This window comes from Trachurus japonicus, chromosome 3 (genome assembly GCF_045865225.1).
Source record: "Trachurus japonicus isolate A0001 chromosome 3, Traja_1.0".
NCBI lineage: Eukaryota > Metazoa > Chordata > Actinopteri > Carangiformes > Carangidae > Trachurus > Trachurus japonicus.
In genome coordinates this window covers 9,917,156-9,933,856 of record NC_140909.1, presented here as the reverse complement: position 1 = coordinate 9,933,856, position 16,701 = coordinate 9,917,156, and the positions used below count along the sequence as shown (strand labels likewise).

The 16,701-nt window shown below is 40.0% G+C and overlaps 1 protein-coding gene across 3 annotated transcripts in view; it reads right to left on the bottom strand.

Moving 5' to 3' along the window:
• Nucleotides 1-16,701, bottom strand: part of tub (TUB bipartite transcription factor) — a 44,808-nt gene that overhangs the window by 3,300 nt on the left and 24,807 nt on the right. For 2 of the 3 annotated variants that reach the window (XM_085760395.1, XM_085760409.1), the window contains 9 exons: nt 13,780-13,831; nt 11,702-11,864; nt 8,959-9,096; nt 6,842-6,994; nt 5,976-6,097; nt 4,737-4,928; nt 4,302-4,414; nt 718-832; nt 54-152 (listed from right to left, as the gene is read on the bottom strand). In XM_085760395.1, the coding sequence (XP_085616521.1) occupies nt 54-152; nt 718-832; nt 4,302-4,414; nt 4,737-4,928; nt 5,976-6,097; nt 6,842-6,994; nt 8,959-9,096; nt 11,702-11,864; nt 13,780-13,831 (1,147 nt within the window). Of the gene's footprint in view, nt 1-53; nt 153-717; nt 833-4,301; nt 4,415-4,736; nt 4,929-5,975; nt 6,098-6,841; nt 6,999-8,958; nt 9,097-11,701; nt 11,865-13,779; nt 13,832-16,701 lie in introns of all 3 variants that reach the window. The other variant, XM_085760402.1, reaches the window with a different exon arrangement.

Sequence of the window (16,701 nt, the reverse complement as noted above, 5' to 3'; positions counted from 1 at the left end):
AATTATTAGAAACAGGCTGAGCTTGTCATTAAGAGGAATAAGGGCGTGCGTACATTTCTTGGACGGATAGACACTCTCTCGTGGTCCATGTTCATTCCAGGGATGATGACGCTCATTTTGCGAGGTCCTTTGAATCCTAAGACATTTGTTTCCTACATTGGAGAGAAGACAAACTGCACTGAGACTGCAACTCATTAAACACACAATACACACAACTACACATTTTACTTTTGTACTGTACCTGGTGCAACTTCTGAAACACATTTGTAAAAACAATGTTTGTTCTTCATTGAGCTAATAGCCACAGCCTAAATGTTAATGATAATGTCTTTGTGCTGACTGAGAGTGATCTGTGAGTTAATGTCATTCTGCTTTATAGATAATCCATTGGATTTATACGCGCATAGAGGATAAGTTGATTTCGACCTGATAATGGCGGTGCCCTGACTCCTTAGCTTGTTGCATGACTGACTTTATCTGATTATCTGACTCAGAATCTCTAAATGAAACTGCGTGTTTCAAAAGGTCAGCAGACACATTAACCTGAATGTTGCATCTTCACAGCAAACACATTGACATGACATGACGAACGGCAGGTTCTTGAGTTCAAAACGTTACTTCAAACCACATGAGAAATAATCAAAATTCTGTGGTGAATCGTACACATCTGTGGACATGTAATCACTTTGGGTTTAAGAAACGCTTTGACCAACTCACGTAGCAGATGGCGGCTAGTTCTTGACGCAGGTTGCTGGCTTCGAGGCTGGTGGTGCTCTTCATAGGGTTCAGACCGCTGTCATAGACCGTGAACTTGGTTCCCATGAGGTTAGACCTGCAAAGGCGTGTAACACACTTGATTCATTCCATTGTCGGTCTGTGTGCGCCCGTTGGCATGGGTGAGAGATAGATTATTAGGAGTATTTCTCATATGGTCACTGAGTTATCTGTGAGTATGTTACAATTGGCTATGTTCTGGGTTATTATGTACTCTGTTTTTATACTTGAATGCACATAACTTGATGTATGTTTTGAGATATCATGCATTTTGTTTCAGTACTTGAATGCACAAAACCTGATGTGTGTGCACATGAAGCCAGATAGTGTGACTCTAGCTTGATTCAAATTTGGAAATGTTATGGGCATGGACGCTACAGTGTCATGTTCCAGGTAGAAACAACAATGTTACAACTCCAGATAAACAGTAATGGTACCAAACTTGTGATAAACTTATGCAGTACCTGTTTTTCTCCCCTTTTTCCTGATTTCTCTGAGTGACAGTCATTTATTTAAGAGAGGTACATCTTGTCAACAAGCTAATCAACTGATATAGTGGAGTAAGTTCATGTGGATCATTGACAGAACAACAAAACATGCCCTCTCCGACTGATGAGAGCATGTACAGCATATTGCTTTTTCTCAGAAAGCCTTTCCTTTTGGTAGCAATTTATAATTTATAGAGAGGAAGAGCAGCTGTTTCAAACACTCCACTTCAGGTCACTCTGATTGGCAGTGATGCAGTTGTTGTGCTTTGATGGGTTTTGCTCTTGTGGGACTGTGGCTCAGCAGAGACTGATGGCCTGGCTTCCCAGCAAGACCACGGTCAGGTCCAGATCCCGACCGCAGAGGGAGACGAGTGGCCTGTGCCCAGTGCTTTTCCCTTTGAAGGACTTCTTAGCCTAGATGGAGCATCAAACAGCTCAGTGTGTAAATTGGAAATGTATCTGTGGCGTGAACTGGAATTTCTGCATCTTCTAATACCCTGATACTGCCTCTAGTGGAGAAAACACTGCACTGCAGCTCCAACGCTTTATGTACATGTAGACTGCACACATGCCGCATTAATGTCCTCACTATTAAACGCTGATTCCTAATGCTGCCAGATGTGGCAGTGTCCATTTGCTTTATGCGCTGATGCTGTGATAAATGTTTTGTATTTGTGTAAATAATTCCAGATGTGAGTATTAGTCCAGTAATTTTAGGCCAAAAAAGGGGTCAACGTTAAACAAATTGCAACAGAAGCAAACTCAACTGATTTTGTATCCTCAGCATCTCCTGAGTGAGGGAAAAAAAGCCCCGAAGAATCCCATTAGGGGAAAGTTTAGAAAAACACCCAAACATATCCCATTTATACGCATATAAAAGATTTTTTTCACTTGTATAGGGTAAAAATTTTAACCTTTAGATATCTCCATGAAAATTACTGAGTTGATTACTTACATTAAGACAAACAAAAAATGTATTACAAGTTTTTTTTAATTCTTTGTTAACATGAGCAAATTTGCATAAATTTGTATAAATTTGCATAAATTGCACCGTTTTGACGGCACATGTATATATGAAGTTGCTGTGGTGGTACCAGCATGAAAATTGGAATGAGTTGACTCCATCGGTCAACCGACAAGTTGACCACTTTAAATTTCAAGATGACTGCAATTTTTCAAGACAGCCACATCCTTAGTAGAGCAGGTATGACATGAGCCAACAGTGCATAATCCCAATTACGTATGGCTAATTTGCATACATACAACACCTGATCTAAACATTGAGTAGAGCAGGTGAAAATGTCTTGTTCAATCTTGTTAACATATAATATGTTAACAAGATTGAACAAGACATTTTTTAACTGTAATATGATATTACAGTTAAAAAAAGGAATGGAACCAATTTAGGCCCATGAGCATTAATAGAGACGGAGCATGTCATACCTGCTCTACTAAGGATGTGGCTGTCTTGAAAAATTGCAGTCATCTTGAAATTTAAAGTGGTCAACTTGTCGGTTGACCGATGGAGTCAACTCATTCCAATTTTCATGCCGGTACCACCACAGCAACTTCATATATACATGTGCCGTCAAAACGGTGGAATTTATGCAATTTTATGCAAATTTGCTCATGTTAACAAAGAATTTCAAAAAACTTGTAATACATTTTTTGTTTGTCTTAATGTCAGTAATCAACTCAGTAATTTTCATGGAGATATCTAAAGGTTAAAAATTTTACCCTATTCACATGAAAAAAATCTTTTATATGCGTATAAATGGGATATGTTTGGGTCTTTTTCTAAACTTTCCCCTAATGGGATTCTTCGGGGCTTTTTTTCCCTCACTCAGGACATGCTGAGGATACAAAATCAGATGAGTTTGCTTCTGTTGCAATTTGTTTAACCTTTTCTCATAAAATGACTGGACTATATGTGAGTTGAAGATGCTTCCCCATACAGTGTACACATGTTTTTTTACAAGCCTTTACACTTCCTTCTCACACAGCACTCAGTCTAATTTGTAGCTGACACCAGGCCCAGAACAAGTCTTCACACGTGTCAGTTATTCTCACATTGTGTTATTTTTATCACATCACACAAACATGTTTTGACTGTTGACTGAACCAAACAATTAATAAGACAAATTTTAAAAAATGTGTGGGAGATCATTTAGAAATGTTTTTAAAAAACAGAATAACCACTGATGTTTGATCTACAGCAAAAACTATGAGATAAACTGGATATTTATTATTACCTGGTGAGTTAATTTGTCTGTTTAATAACTTTATTTAATTAAAATAAACAATTTTTTCTTTGTTTGCATAGCTTAATGATATTCTAATTAAAGCTGGTGCAGTATGAACTTCAGCACGGCTTTCATTCTCTACTTGTCATAAAAACACACTCAGGGCTTGACTGCAGGCACTTACATGTGTGTGCACACATCACAGGTAGGTAGCACGGCCTCACAGTGGCTTTTCAAAGATGAAGCTTTAAGCTGCTGACTGTGTTCCTCTTATAGACCATACCTCTTTTAAGCCAGCCCCCTCAGGAACTTGAGAAGCACTAGATGAAAGGTCGCTGTTGATTTAAATTTAGATCTCCATCATTCAAGTGGGATTGTGATTGCAAAGGTTTGAGCTGCGCATCGACCAATAGTCAGGCCAGCGCTGAAGATTAAAGGCTGCACAGAGCCATATTTGATTAAACTCCCGAGGAGTTTCCATGGAGCCACTAACGCAGCCTTAAAGCTGTCTCTGAGGATTAGGTCACTACTCACTTCCTACCAATCTTACCGTGGCCTTAAACATTAAATGAATTTACAGCTAATGTGTATTTATGTGGAAGGTAGGAAAATAAGGGTAGATACAATAATGTAATAAAAGTTCCCCTTTAACTGATATATTTTCATTAGTGAAGATCAGAGAGTACAAGACATTAATTTCCCTCAATGACTCCTTACTCCTCCTTGGTGCTGGTCAACTACTACGACTACAGTAGTAGTACTAGTAAACCGATGTGTTAAGCCCCTGCAGACCTACCTCAGTTTGCCGATGAAGCTCTCTCCTCCTCTGGACAGATCAGTGGGATCAATGGAGATGAGGTAATTAGATGTCTTGCTCTTTTTCCTCTTCCTGCCAGCCAAGAGAAACACCTGCAACGAGCCAAGCCAGAAAACAAATTGGAAAAACATAAGTTTCACCACTGCGCTTACAGGGAAAATCTGCTTATTTGGATGCACACAGCTTGAAACTCGGAGACAATCTCGTTGCAGTAACACTGTGTTCAGCAGGCGGAAAACTGATATAGCTAATGAAACATTTCGCATTTTAATAAATTGGTTGAGATCCTACATGCAGCTTGTAGAAATTCTGCTACATATTGTACTTACAGTGTTTTATACTTCATATTGCATGTTGGTGATAAACTCTGTTGTTTTACGGTAACAGTGATTCAGCCCCCTGAGCCCCCCTCACCTTCTTGCCGTCCTCTCTCTCCAGATGAAGGTAGTAGGTGGGATACATGCCTCTGTCCATGCCCTTCTTGTCTCTGGTGATTCTGCACTTCACTCGGACTCCCTGGGGTGCAGGTCGCAGAGAAAACTCTTCAAGGTCGTCTACGTCGATGGCAGGTTCACTGACAGGCGGAGTGGGTGCTGAGGCCACCTCCTGTAGGAAGAGAACGGCCCACACAAGGCCGGGACCCCTGGTGAGACGGCGGACTGGTGAGCGATGCTTTAGGGTTGACTTTCATTAGAACAGAGTAATGAGTGTGAAGATCAAACTGTCCACTGGGACCGAGAATTAGCACACACTGTCTAAAATAAGGACCTGGCGTAGAGATGGAAGATGGAGTTGGAGAGTGGAACGAGGAGCAGAGAGAACCGATGATTTCAGTGCAATTTCATTTTGAACGGTGTACAGATTGTTTTTTAAAGAGGGTCACATGTTTATCTGTCCTGAGACCTTATTAGCAGGGCGAAAACAGATAAAAACTAACCCCAGAGTATAACTAGACTAGGCAGGTCCACATACATATCCAAAACAACATATGATTTATTTATTTATTTTTTCAAAATACTTAATTTCATTAATTTCAGATTAATGACGTAGACACAGACAGCTGCTCCTTGGTTGGTTCCTATCTGTCCAACCTACCTAACATGGATGATAAATAACTAGTGTTACTGACCTTATTGTCTTAACAAGAGGCTGTTGTGAAGTTAGATTTTTAAATTTTAACACTGTTTTCTTTGCTGCCCCTCGTTAGTAGTCATTTTTGCATCTAACCAGCTACAGATAAAATAATCTCCTTCCTATTTACACCGGCTCATGCACACCCAGGGTATGTCATTTATCATGTTTGTATGCATTTTCAGGTGTTGGTCGGGGCAGTCGTCACTGTTTTTGTGGAGATTGTATTTCCGCACTGTGCCATATCCAGCAAAATTACAACTGCGTGGCAAAAAAATAAACGGCATGCCTGGTATAATGCTACCATCATTCGTGGAAGAAAATGTATTCAAAAGGCCACTGGAATTTATTTGTATCAGATTGAAGCCTAATGGTCTATTACTGTACTTGCAGCCATGAAATAGTCCAGCTATGCGGCAAAATTGAATCCATTTTTTTCCCAGCTTGTTATTTAGAGGTGAAAGACGCTGGGCAGAGGAAAGACACACAGAGTATAAATGCGTGGTGTGAACTTCATTTGACCTTGCATGACTTCTTGCTAGTGGCAGAGCCAGGTCTCGTGTTGCTGTTGAGCTGTGAGGAACTGGAGCTAATTTCATCGTCATCGTCCTCTTCTTCGTCAAAATTCATACTGCTGGATATACCTTCACAGACGAGAAGAAGAGATATACAAAAAGACAGAAGGAATGACAATTTTACAGTATGAAGATAATATACAATAACCTATACACCATGTTTATATGTGTACTTAGGTGATGTTTCCATTAAATGAAAGCAGGTCATCTGATTTTTTCTTGTTGTCGTCTAAAGTACGACTGCATGAAATCTTCTGTCATTCACTATCTGACTTCCCATGCATACTAATATCCAGGTAAGTGTGGGTGATAAAATATTAAACGTGAGTGCTAACAGCTTTAGTAAATTAGTAAAAGGCAACTGTTTCCCAGAGATGAGTGAGTCCAGTCATCCATACCGAGGAGGTAAATGTTAACTATATAATGACTGGACACTAAATGTCAAGGAGGTCCACAGGAGGCTGTGATCTCCTTGGAAATGAACAAACTCAGCTTATTTTATGTAAGACTACCAATTGTGGTACATAATAAGAAAAACAGTTACAGCTGAGTGTCCGAAATCTCAATTTACTGCTATTGCGGAAGAATAAAATAAAGCAATTATTTTGCAAGGAATAAATATTATGAATACTAGATAAAAATGTCAGCATCACACATTATTTTCTGAACTATATCATTCAGGCCTTGGCTGTTAGATGGCGTTTCTATTTGCAGTATCATACGTCAGTGTGCTTTACCCTCCTGTCAAACACACCACAGGAGCTGAGCAGGACGCCGCTCGTGCTGTTGCAGACCTAGTGACACTGACGGTACCTTTTTTGAGCATGGTGACGCGCAGATCCTGTTTACTCTGTGACTGCGTGCAGCTCATGACGGGCTCGCCCTCGCCCTCGTCTGTGGTGGAGTGACCCACTGTCAGGATCTGGATCTGACTGTCATCCTGCTGGGAAGCCAGGCCATCGATTGCTGCAGAGCCACAGATACCACAACACTTCATCAGAACACGACAGCACAGATGTTAGACATCCGGTGACTCATGTTAACATATGGTAGGAAAAAAAGAAAAGAAAAAAACAGAATAACAAATTGGAAATGTAGTCAGTAGTTTCCTGTGTACATGAGATAACGTTTCCTCTACGCTGAATGTGTGGATGTTTTGAAAAACAATATTTTGTCTGTCTTTCTTTTTTAATAATATATAAGAGGAAAGAACATTACAGATGTCTGCTACAGATGTTTTTCCCTTCACACTGGCCAAGTGCAAAAACAGGATAAAGATGATGGAAGAGTGAAATACTGCAAACTGACGTTCTGCATTGCTGTTTTTGTTGCTTCTCATGCATTTTGCTCCATGAATACAAGAGCTGGAAGATTTGCTAAGAGGCGGTGTGTGTGCAGGAAGCCAGACTGTATTTGTTTAGATTTTGGTTTTGATTTTAATCCCAATTAATAGTATTTAACCAGTCAGACTCGTGTTGGATATTTAATATCAGATGGAGCAGCTTGAATTAATCCCTCTGAGTAAATTCACTGTCTAAATCTATTCTGTCACCTTAATGTAGCTGGTTCTCTTTTTTTTTTTTATTAGTGAGAGCATAATAGCTTGGTAAAATCACTCTCCTGAAACTGTGTGCTTGTGCTTTAGAGACTCAGAGAGTGAGACAGACAGACGGGGAGACAGGTCCATCAGTGGTGAGTTCGGCACCACTGGCCTGATTAATCTTTTACCCCAGTGGAATCCCATTAACTCTTTCTGTTTTTTTCTGGGACAAAGTCACTCCAAAGATGAGCATCATTTCGACTGTGACAGATCATCACTAATGTCATAAACATGTGAGCATGGATTACAATGATTAGAAAAATATGTTGTCTTATACCTCAGGTTGTAATAACGTGACTAGAGTGGCTTTGTGCATCAGTTCATTATTTCTCTGCAAGTATTTAAATCTTATGGCAAATATTTTACACATAAATGTCTGCAATGACATGATGAATGTTGAAAACAATAGAAGCAAAGAGGAACAATTAAATTATTGTAGACACAGAATTAATGATTTCAATACTTTTTCATCTTCCCTCTTTCATTTTTAAAGGGGTAATTTGATTGTTGTTGTTTTTTATATTTGCTTCATGTGGATTATTTTCAGCAGTTCATCTCTCTGTGCAGACAGCTCTTTGCTTTGGCACAACATTTTTTCCAACTACCATGTCCCTATGCACAGGCACACCCATGAAGAGCACTGTATTATGACACTCTCTGATTCACTCAGCTGACCTGCAGCTGTGGCAGCTCTCCTAACTGGAAGCGCAATTATCATATGTACCAACTGTGCAAAACTACCTCACACAACCCTACATCAAAAAACGAAACAAAAACCGAACTATCCCTTTAAGACAAACTCGTGTGTCCACTTATGCTGTGTGTCAGGAGGCTCACAGCACTCGCTACAGACAATTGAGCTCTGGCAAGCATGACACCACAGCGGCGGCTAAGAGGGCAGTTTTACTGGCTCTGTTTGTTTCCAGATGTGGCTTGAAAAATCAGCAGGCCAACCATTATCTGAGGACAGACAGCTGCGGCTGCCGGATAATGGATTGTGCCTCTTCTGCCTCATACTGTGGATACTGTTTCTAATGACTTAAATCTGCTTGACTGCTCTTTAAACATGAATGTATATAAACCAATACCAATATGCTTAAAAATAATATTCTAATGAAGTAGGAAAAATGTGTTGGTGTGTTACTGTAGATAAAGCTGTACAATATCTTCTGTCTGCTGTCTTCTTTGTTGTGTCTTTTACCTCGTCTGACCTCCTCCTCTCTAATTCACTCTGTCAGTCTTTCTTGTATCGTGCCTGTCCATTCATCTCAGCTGTATCTGTTCCTCACTCTGTCTGACTACCTGCTTGTCTTAATACTGGCAGGCTGACCTTTGTGCTTCCCCTTCCTCTCCCTCTTGTCGCTGCCTGTCTGTGGAGTGGAGCTGGCTGATGCTTTGCCCTTTTTGGCTGAGCGAGGCGGCTGCGTGTCCACCGTCACCTTCACCTCCTCCTGTTCAGCTTCTTGCACTAAACACAGGGATGGAGGTGATAGAAAAAAAGGGTTCAGATCAAGTGAATATTGACAAAAGAAAGAAACTGTGATATTATTTAGTGGATAACAAAAAGATATGTCAGAATGCATCAAAGTTTAAGCCTGAAATAAGAATGATTACAACATAAATCCATCAATTTTAACACAAAAATGGTCAAATAAAATAATCTTTCTACTGTTTGTAAAAACCAATAAAATCTCACATGTATTACAGATGTTGTAATATGCTACATATTTTAAGTATTTAAGTATTTTAAGTATTTACCAACATTTTTAACATGTAAAATTGATCAGAATCATCAAAAAAGATCAAAAATGATAAAGAACAACCACTGTGCGAACCAGTGAATAGCGCTGAAAAGATTTAGCTCTGAAAAATTATTATTTCCATGTGAACATTAGCCTTGTGCTGAGTAACTCTAGGTCAATCTATTTTGTTACTCAACTTGGGGTTATGTGCTTGGTAATTGTGCTTCTCGTAGCAGACAGTTTTAAGTGGGATGAGACATGAAAACTGCACAAGAATAAAATCTCTTTGGGCCCAAGAACAAATACTTCTTCTAAATCAAAGAGACGGGTCAAACAAGCAGTCTGTCATCTGTATTTGTTCAATCCATACTGTTTCATAAACCCTCTGTTTGAGCTTTCTCCATCAACAGAGCACTGTGTGTGTGTGTGTGTGTGTGTGTGTGTGTATGTACCGTGGTAGATGTGTGCGTATATATCGTGGTAGAAATGTTTGTATGTACCGTGGTAGACTGGTAGATGTGTGTGAATGTACCGTGGTAGACGTGTGTGTATGTACCGTGTTAGACGTGTGTGTATGTATCGTGTTAGACGTGTGTGTATGTACCGTGGTAGACATGTGTGTATGTACCGTGGTAGACGTGTGTGTATGTACTGTGGTAGACGTGTGTGTATGTACTGTGGTAGACGTATGTGTATGTACCGTGTTAGACGTGTGTGTATGTACCGTGTTAGACGTGTGTGTATGTACCGTGTTAGACATGTGTGTATGTACCGTGGTAGACGTGTGTGTATGTACTGTGGTAGACGTGTGTGTATGTACCGTGTCAGACGTGTGTGTATGTACTGTGGTAGACGTGTGTGTATGTACTGTGGTAGACGTATGTGTATGTACCGTGTTAGACATGTGTGTATGTACCGTGGTAGACGTGTGTGTATGTACCGTGGTAGACGTGTGTGTATGTACCGTGGTAGACGTGTGTGTATGTACCGTGTCAGACGTGTGTGTATGTACTGTGGTAGACGTGTGTGTATGTACTGTGGTAGACGTATGTGTATGTACCATGGTAAACATGTGTGTGTATGTACCATGGTAAACATGTGTGTGTATGAACCGTGGTAGACATGTGTGTATGTACCGTGGTAGACGTGTGTGTATGTACTGTGGTAGACGTGTGTGTATGTACCGTGGTAGACGTGTGTGTATGTACCGTGGTAGACGTGTGTGTATGTACCGTGGTAGACGTGTGTGTATGTACTGTGGTAGACGTGTGTGTATGTACCATGGTAAACATGTGTGTGTATGTACCGTGGTAGACGTATGTGTATGTACCGTGTTAGACATGTGTGTATGTACCGTGGTAGACGTATGTGTATGTACCGTGGTAGATGTGTGTGTATGTACCATGGTAAACGTGTGTGTATGTACCGTGGTAGATGTGTGTGTATGTACTATGGTAAACATGTGTGTGTATGTACCGTGGTAGATGTATGTGTATGTACCACTAGGGCTGGGTAAAAATATCGATTCAGCAATGCATTGCAATTCTTTTCTCTGCAATTCAATATCGATTCAGCAATCTTCTGAATCGATTCAAGCCCCTGGCGGCGGCGGCGGCGAATATCGCTACTTTTTTTTTTTTTAAGACGTTAGTTTAGGCGGCAGCTCTTTGTTGTTAAGGCGGCCGCCTTAACAGGAAAGCGCTGCGGGAAACCCTGAACTTATCTGACAGCTGCTCTCACTTCTTCCTCTGCTCCTCCTCACTCACTCACCTACACACAGACAGGACTCTGTCTTCCTCACACTCACCCCAGCCCCTCAGTTTCTCATCCCACCTGCCCGTACCATACACATTGACAGTCAGTCAGAAATCACAGAACTTAAACATCATAACAAGAACATTACTGCGGGGTCGCTACAATATTTTCAGTTGTGCAGTCAACTATTATTAATAATATTGTTTTGTATTGTTTTATTACTCAAAATGTTATGAGTTATTTTCCAAGAGGAAAGTATCACATAGCCTAATTTAAATTTAGCTGCACTGTAGTTCAGTGTTAAAGCAGTGTCATATTTTGTTATGCTATGAGTTATACTATGGCTGTTCATAAGGCATGAAACTAAACAAATAATTATTAAAAAAAAAAAAATCTGGTACTCTTATTTGTGTATTTCTGCTTGATACTGAATCGATATCGAAGCATTTCAATCAATATCGAATCGAATCGATATCGAATCGAATCGTGACCTAATGAATCGAAATCGAATCGAATCGTGAGATTCTCAACAATACCCAGCCCTATGTACCACGGTAAACATGTGTGTGTATGTACCGTGGTAGATGGTGCTGCTGTTGCTGCTGAGGTAGGATTCCACCAGCGGAGCCTGTTCTTCGCTCTGTTTGGTCCGGCGAGTGCGAGACCTTCCGTCCACATTCGACTGGACCATCAGCGGCTCCTGCCTCTTCTTCTTCTGCTTCTGTTCCAGGAGCACTCGCTGAGGTTTTGTGTGTGTTTGTGTTTGTGTGCACGCACACAAATGTGCCCACATAGGAAAATAATAACAACACAAATTTAGCAAATGAAGGAAGTTGCAGTCTCTTATTCTACATTATTATACAGAGCAAATTAAGTTAAATCAGGGGTTGATTGCCTCGCTGAGTGATTATGTGATAATTTAGCTGCTAATTGTTTGAGATCACCTTAATAATGTTTACTAAACCATGTTAGAGCTGAAGAGGCTAAGCTTCACAGCGCCATCCTCCTCTACTTCTTCCTCTAGAATAGATAACCCCTCAAATATGATAAAACAAAGTTTTCCATTTTTAAATAAACCTGTTTGTGATAATCTCCTCTGTGGCATTACTGTAAGATATCATCACACAGATAGCTCCGTTAAGTCAGGAGAACAATCTGAGGATGTGCTGTCCAAACCACTTTGACCTGAGGCTAGATATAGCTATTCATTTGGACTAACTGTCAGCTATATGCAAGTCTTCAAACCAGAGCTCATCAAATATTGAAGGTTTCTATTAGTGGAGGATTCAGACTGCAGAGCAGTGGAGCGCAACAGCATCTTCAGCATCACAGCGATGGCTGTGAGAGCAGGTCCACTTCTTGTGGTGATCTGTAGAAGCTTTCACCTCTGGGGGGAGTATTTAACATAAACTTTGGTAGAAAGCGTGTATGGTGCATCGCTACAACAGAGCTTCTCTCCCCTGTTTCTAACTGGTGAGTTTACATCACACTGTCGGCTGCTGTAAACCCTGTCTGAGTCTCCAAGTCCTCTGAAGCCAGTTTAGGTGACTAACTAGTGGTTTTCTTGCAGCACCGACTACAGAAGAGAACGTGTGTTGTTCACATGACGAAATAGCCGGGCAGCTGAGGAAATAGCAGTTTTCCACTATTCGCAGACAAGAACTGAAAATGGTTGACCTGCAGCCTGGGCGTGTTTGTTTTGTCTGTTGCTCACAATAAACACTGACAACAGCAGTGTCAGTAGGCAGAGTGTGCACCCACACACAGAGAGAAATGTGAGGGAGGGAAATTAATGTTTGATCAAAATACAGCCAGTGAGACGCCTGTCGGTGACAGAGAGGCGACGATGAGATTGATGTCATCTCTCTTAAACAAATCACTTGTAACGAGCCAACATTCATTTACTGTACCTGCTCAGATTTACATCATTGTATTGAATTTATTTTGGCTGCTAAAACATGTCAGGATCATTACTTCTTGCATGGTGTACCCATTAGGTAGATAGTTACATATTACATGTTTGGCTGTTTCCTTGTTTCTAATTACGAAGCAGGAACTATTTTGCTGACACTACTACTACCCTGACAAATACCTAGAATTTACTAAAATCCTTTTCTATTTCCCCTCAAAAATAGTGTTTTACGACATATTTATTCTCCATTATCTTGTTTTTTTCCCCTCCATGTTTACAGTACAATTAAATGCCAGAAGCAACTGGTGATTACATTTTATTAGTGCTTATTCATACAAAAGTATACTATAAATAAGAAATAGATCAGAGCAGCAGACAGCAATCTATTATTTTAGATTTTCATACAAATTTAATTCAGGTTAATATAATATCTAATAATTAGAAAAACAGGTATATTGCTGAAGTTGTGTTTGATAATATTACGACATATTGATGTAGGTATAGGATTAAAAAAAAACTAATCATATAAAATGTTTTGGATTACACTGCTTTGTTCTAGCCTTTTTAGTGCATTATACATTACACATCCTGTCATTACAACACTATGCAGAGGTAGCGAGTCATCCCTGTCCAGTTGTGGAGCCACGATGGCGCAGTGGAAGTTTATGTCATGATAAAACTGCCCTATTATAATTGATTTAGCCTGTGAGTAATTATTATAAGAACAACAGCAAAGACCCACCTGTCTGTCCAGTTTCTGCTGCCGGAGGTTGGTCCCCTCGTCATCTAAAGTGCTGCAAAGAGAACAGCAAAGAGAGGGGAGAGGCTGCTGTTAAAGCTGTTCAAGATGTTTATACTACAGTATAATGAGATTTTCCAAACTCCTTTCATTAATACACTTGCTACTGCAAAAGCAGGGTTAAACACTATATTTTTACTTCATTACTACAATATATATGATAATGAATCTTGTGGACTCCAAGAAACAGTGCATTTGTTTCTGCTGCGAGACGTTTTGTTTTCACACTGAGGCCTAACTACTCCGCAAGGAAACGGATGGGGTCATAATTCCCCAGAAAACAAAAACGAAATCAAATAATTCATTGGAAACAACTGGCAAGAAGGCATTACAAGCCCAGGGTGAACGGAGGTGCATGTGCAGCAGACTCCTCAACTGCTCCGATAGAGATGTAGCTAAACTGCAGAGTGTGACAGTTTTTCTTTGAATCACACTTAAGAGGTCTTAAGTAACTGTACGAGTGAACATATGGACAGCAGCGTCTGTCACAAGAGTAGTAGAAACAATAGGTCCAAGGCTGGTGGGTGTCATCTTCTACAGACTCTACAGTCTGAGGAGACACATTTATGATTTTGTGCTACATAAATTCACGACTCGACCAGACCTGATCTGACATTTCTTCTTGTACAGGATTTGAACGTTCACCCGGTGTTGCCAGAAAAGAAGCTGTTAAATTTTACACTTCCTTTGCTAAAAACAGCACAGCCGTCAGCTTCACAGCAGCATCAGCTTTTTACAGTGAAAAGAAATATCAAAGCTTCTACAGCTGTTCCTCACCTACACACTTCACCTGTACAGAGCCAGGACCAGATAGACGAAAGAGACTTTGTGTCGTGTGTCACCACCACAAACTAGACAAAGAAACTTCACTGTTAAACTAAGTTCAGACTATATGACTTCACAGGTGTCGGATTGTTGCACAGTTTGCACTTCAAAACTTGCTGACTTGCAACCGGGCAGCCTTGAAGTAAAAAAGTTCGTACACACACTCTTTCAACTAGTCCCTGGTTGGTCTCCAAAGTAACATCTTGTCACAAAAAGATCTGCAGGAGGTGATATGGGAACAGTTTTTTTCTTTCTTTCTTTTTTTTTTTGTCAGAGACTGCGACGAATGTGCATTGTCTTTTTTTTTTTTCATATCTCCCCAAAATCATCTTTGTGTCCTCCGCTGCAAATTTAACATCTGGTGCAAAGCAAAGACAATACAAGGACAAAATGAGGATTCATTGCTAGAATACTATTGTGTCCCAGCAGCACAGAACACAACAGACTGTACAATATCAGGCACACATCTGATCGCAGCCTGTTAAAAGGATTCTCTGAGCAGATTGTTCAAAAGCAACTGGGTAATATCTCCCTCCACAAGGAGACCGGTATTGACTTGAGCATTATTTGATTTGGTGGTGCCCTGCACCCAGACATAATGTCACTGGGCTAAGCAAATGTCTAGTGGTCACTGTGGCACAAGCAATGTTGGTACAATGAATGAATGAATGATTTCAGCCAGTTGAAGTGATTGTTAAAGGATATTTGAAACACAAATCAACATATTCTATTGTTTTCAGTGCAAACAAACAGAAAAAGTGGTCGTATCTGCACAAACTGGATAAGCTACAGTCTAATAACCACTTATAGGAATATATAATCACCTCACATTGTTTGCAGTACAAAGAACTTCAAATGACTGATAATGAGATATATAATTTTTAAGGAAAGTATTTGATATTCTAAAAAATTGTGTATTCAAAAGTAAATATTGTTTCCACCGAACTTATCAAATTATATGACTAATGGCTCCACAGGTGTGATACTTATGCTCAGAGGTTGCTTGATGGATGATAAAAGCGTGGTTACACAGGGATAATGAGGTTATTTTACTTGACATTACACTCATGCAGATTAAAATTAGATCACGGTCATTGACTGTAACCTCCCTCTTTCAGTTTTCCGCTGATTGACCAGCTTTTTAATTCACAGTGACCATTAATATACCTGTGGTGTGTTGGTGTGGGAGTCTGTTCATCTGCCCGTTGGTTAATGGCACGTGGAGGATTAAGCAAAACTCTAGTGTAAATGACAAATCTAATTATGAATGTATTTGTAATTACGTAAAGTTGTTATTTAAAAGACCGAGTAAAAGTTTAATGTCGTCTCTATGCCGACAACAGCACTGAATTTCTCTTTCTTTCTATTTGTGCTATGCAAGGTTATTATTTTTTCTAAGTGATAAAAAGATTTAAAAAAAGATAGGTTTTTGTTACTTTTTAACAAATTCATTCATCAAACCCTGGCAGAATTTCCCCTGTAGCTTCCACTGCGCTGCCTTTTGCTCTTCTCTGCAACAAAGCGCATTTGCTAAAAAAAGGTGAATACATTAATCAGTCGTTCACAAAGGAACAGACTATTTTATCCTGCTCCAGGGATTGGCTGGTTGCTCTCTGTTTTCCACTTAGCGTCCATTTCTGCTTTTAATCACTGGCGACAGACTCACTGATTGTTCCTTGAGCTTGTGTGACCGAGCATCTCTGAGACCCCTGAGAAACCTCAATGGCTCCTAATTAGGGGGCAATGAGAGGTTTCCAGCAGAAGAGTTGGAGAGAATGGGGCCAAGGCAGAGGAGAAAAGGTGGATGGAGTGAGTTGAGTGCAGCACTCTTAAATATGAATGAGAATGACATTGCTTTATGTCACAAGCATTACTTCCTTTCTTTCTTTTTTCCTTTTACAAGTAAATGCAGATTGTAGCTGACACTGCTTACCATTTCAATCATTCTGCCTTCTAAAGGTTATCGTTTTATTATGTGCAGCTTATGAGGCAAAGATCTGAGGAGTTTTCTGCATGTCCTTAATAAATGCATAAGTCATT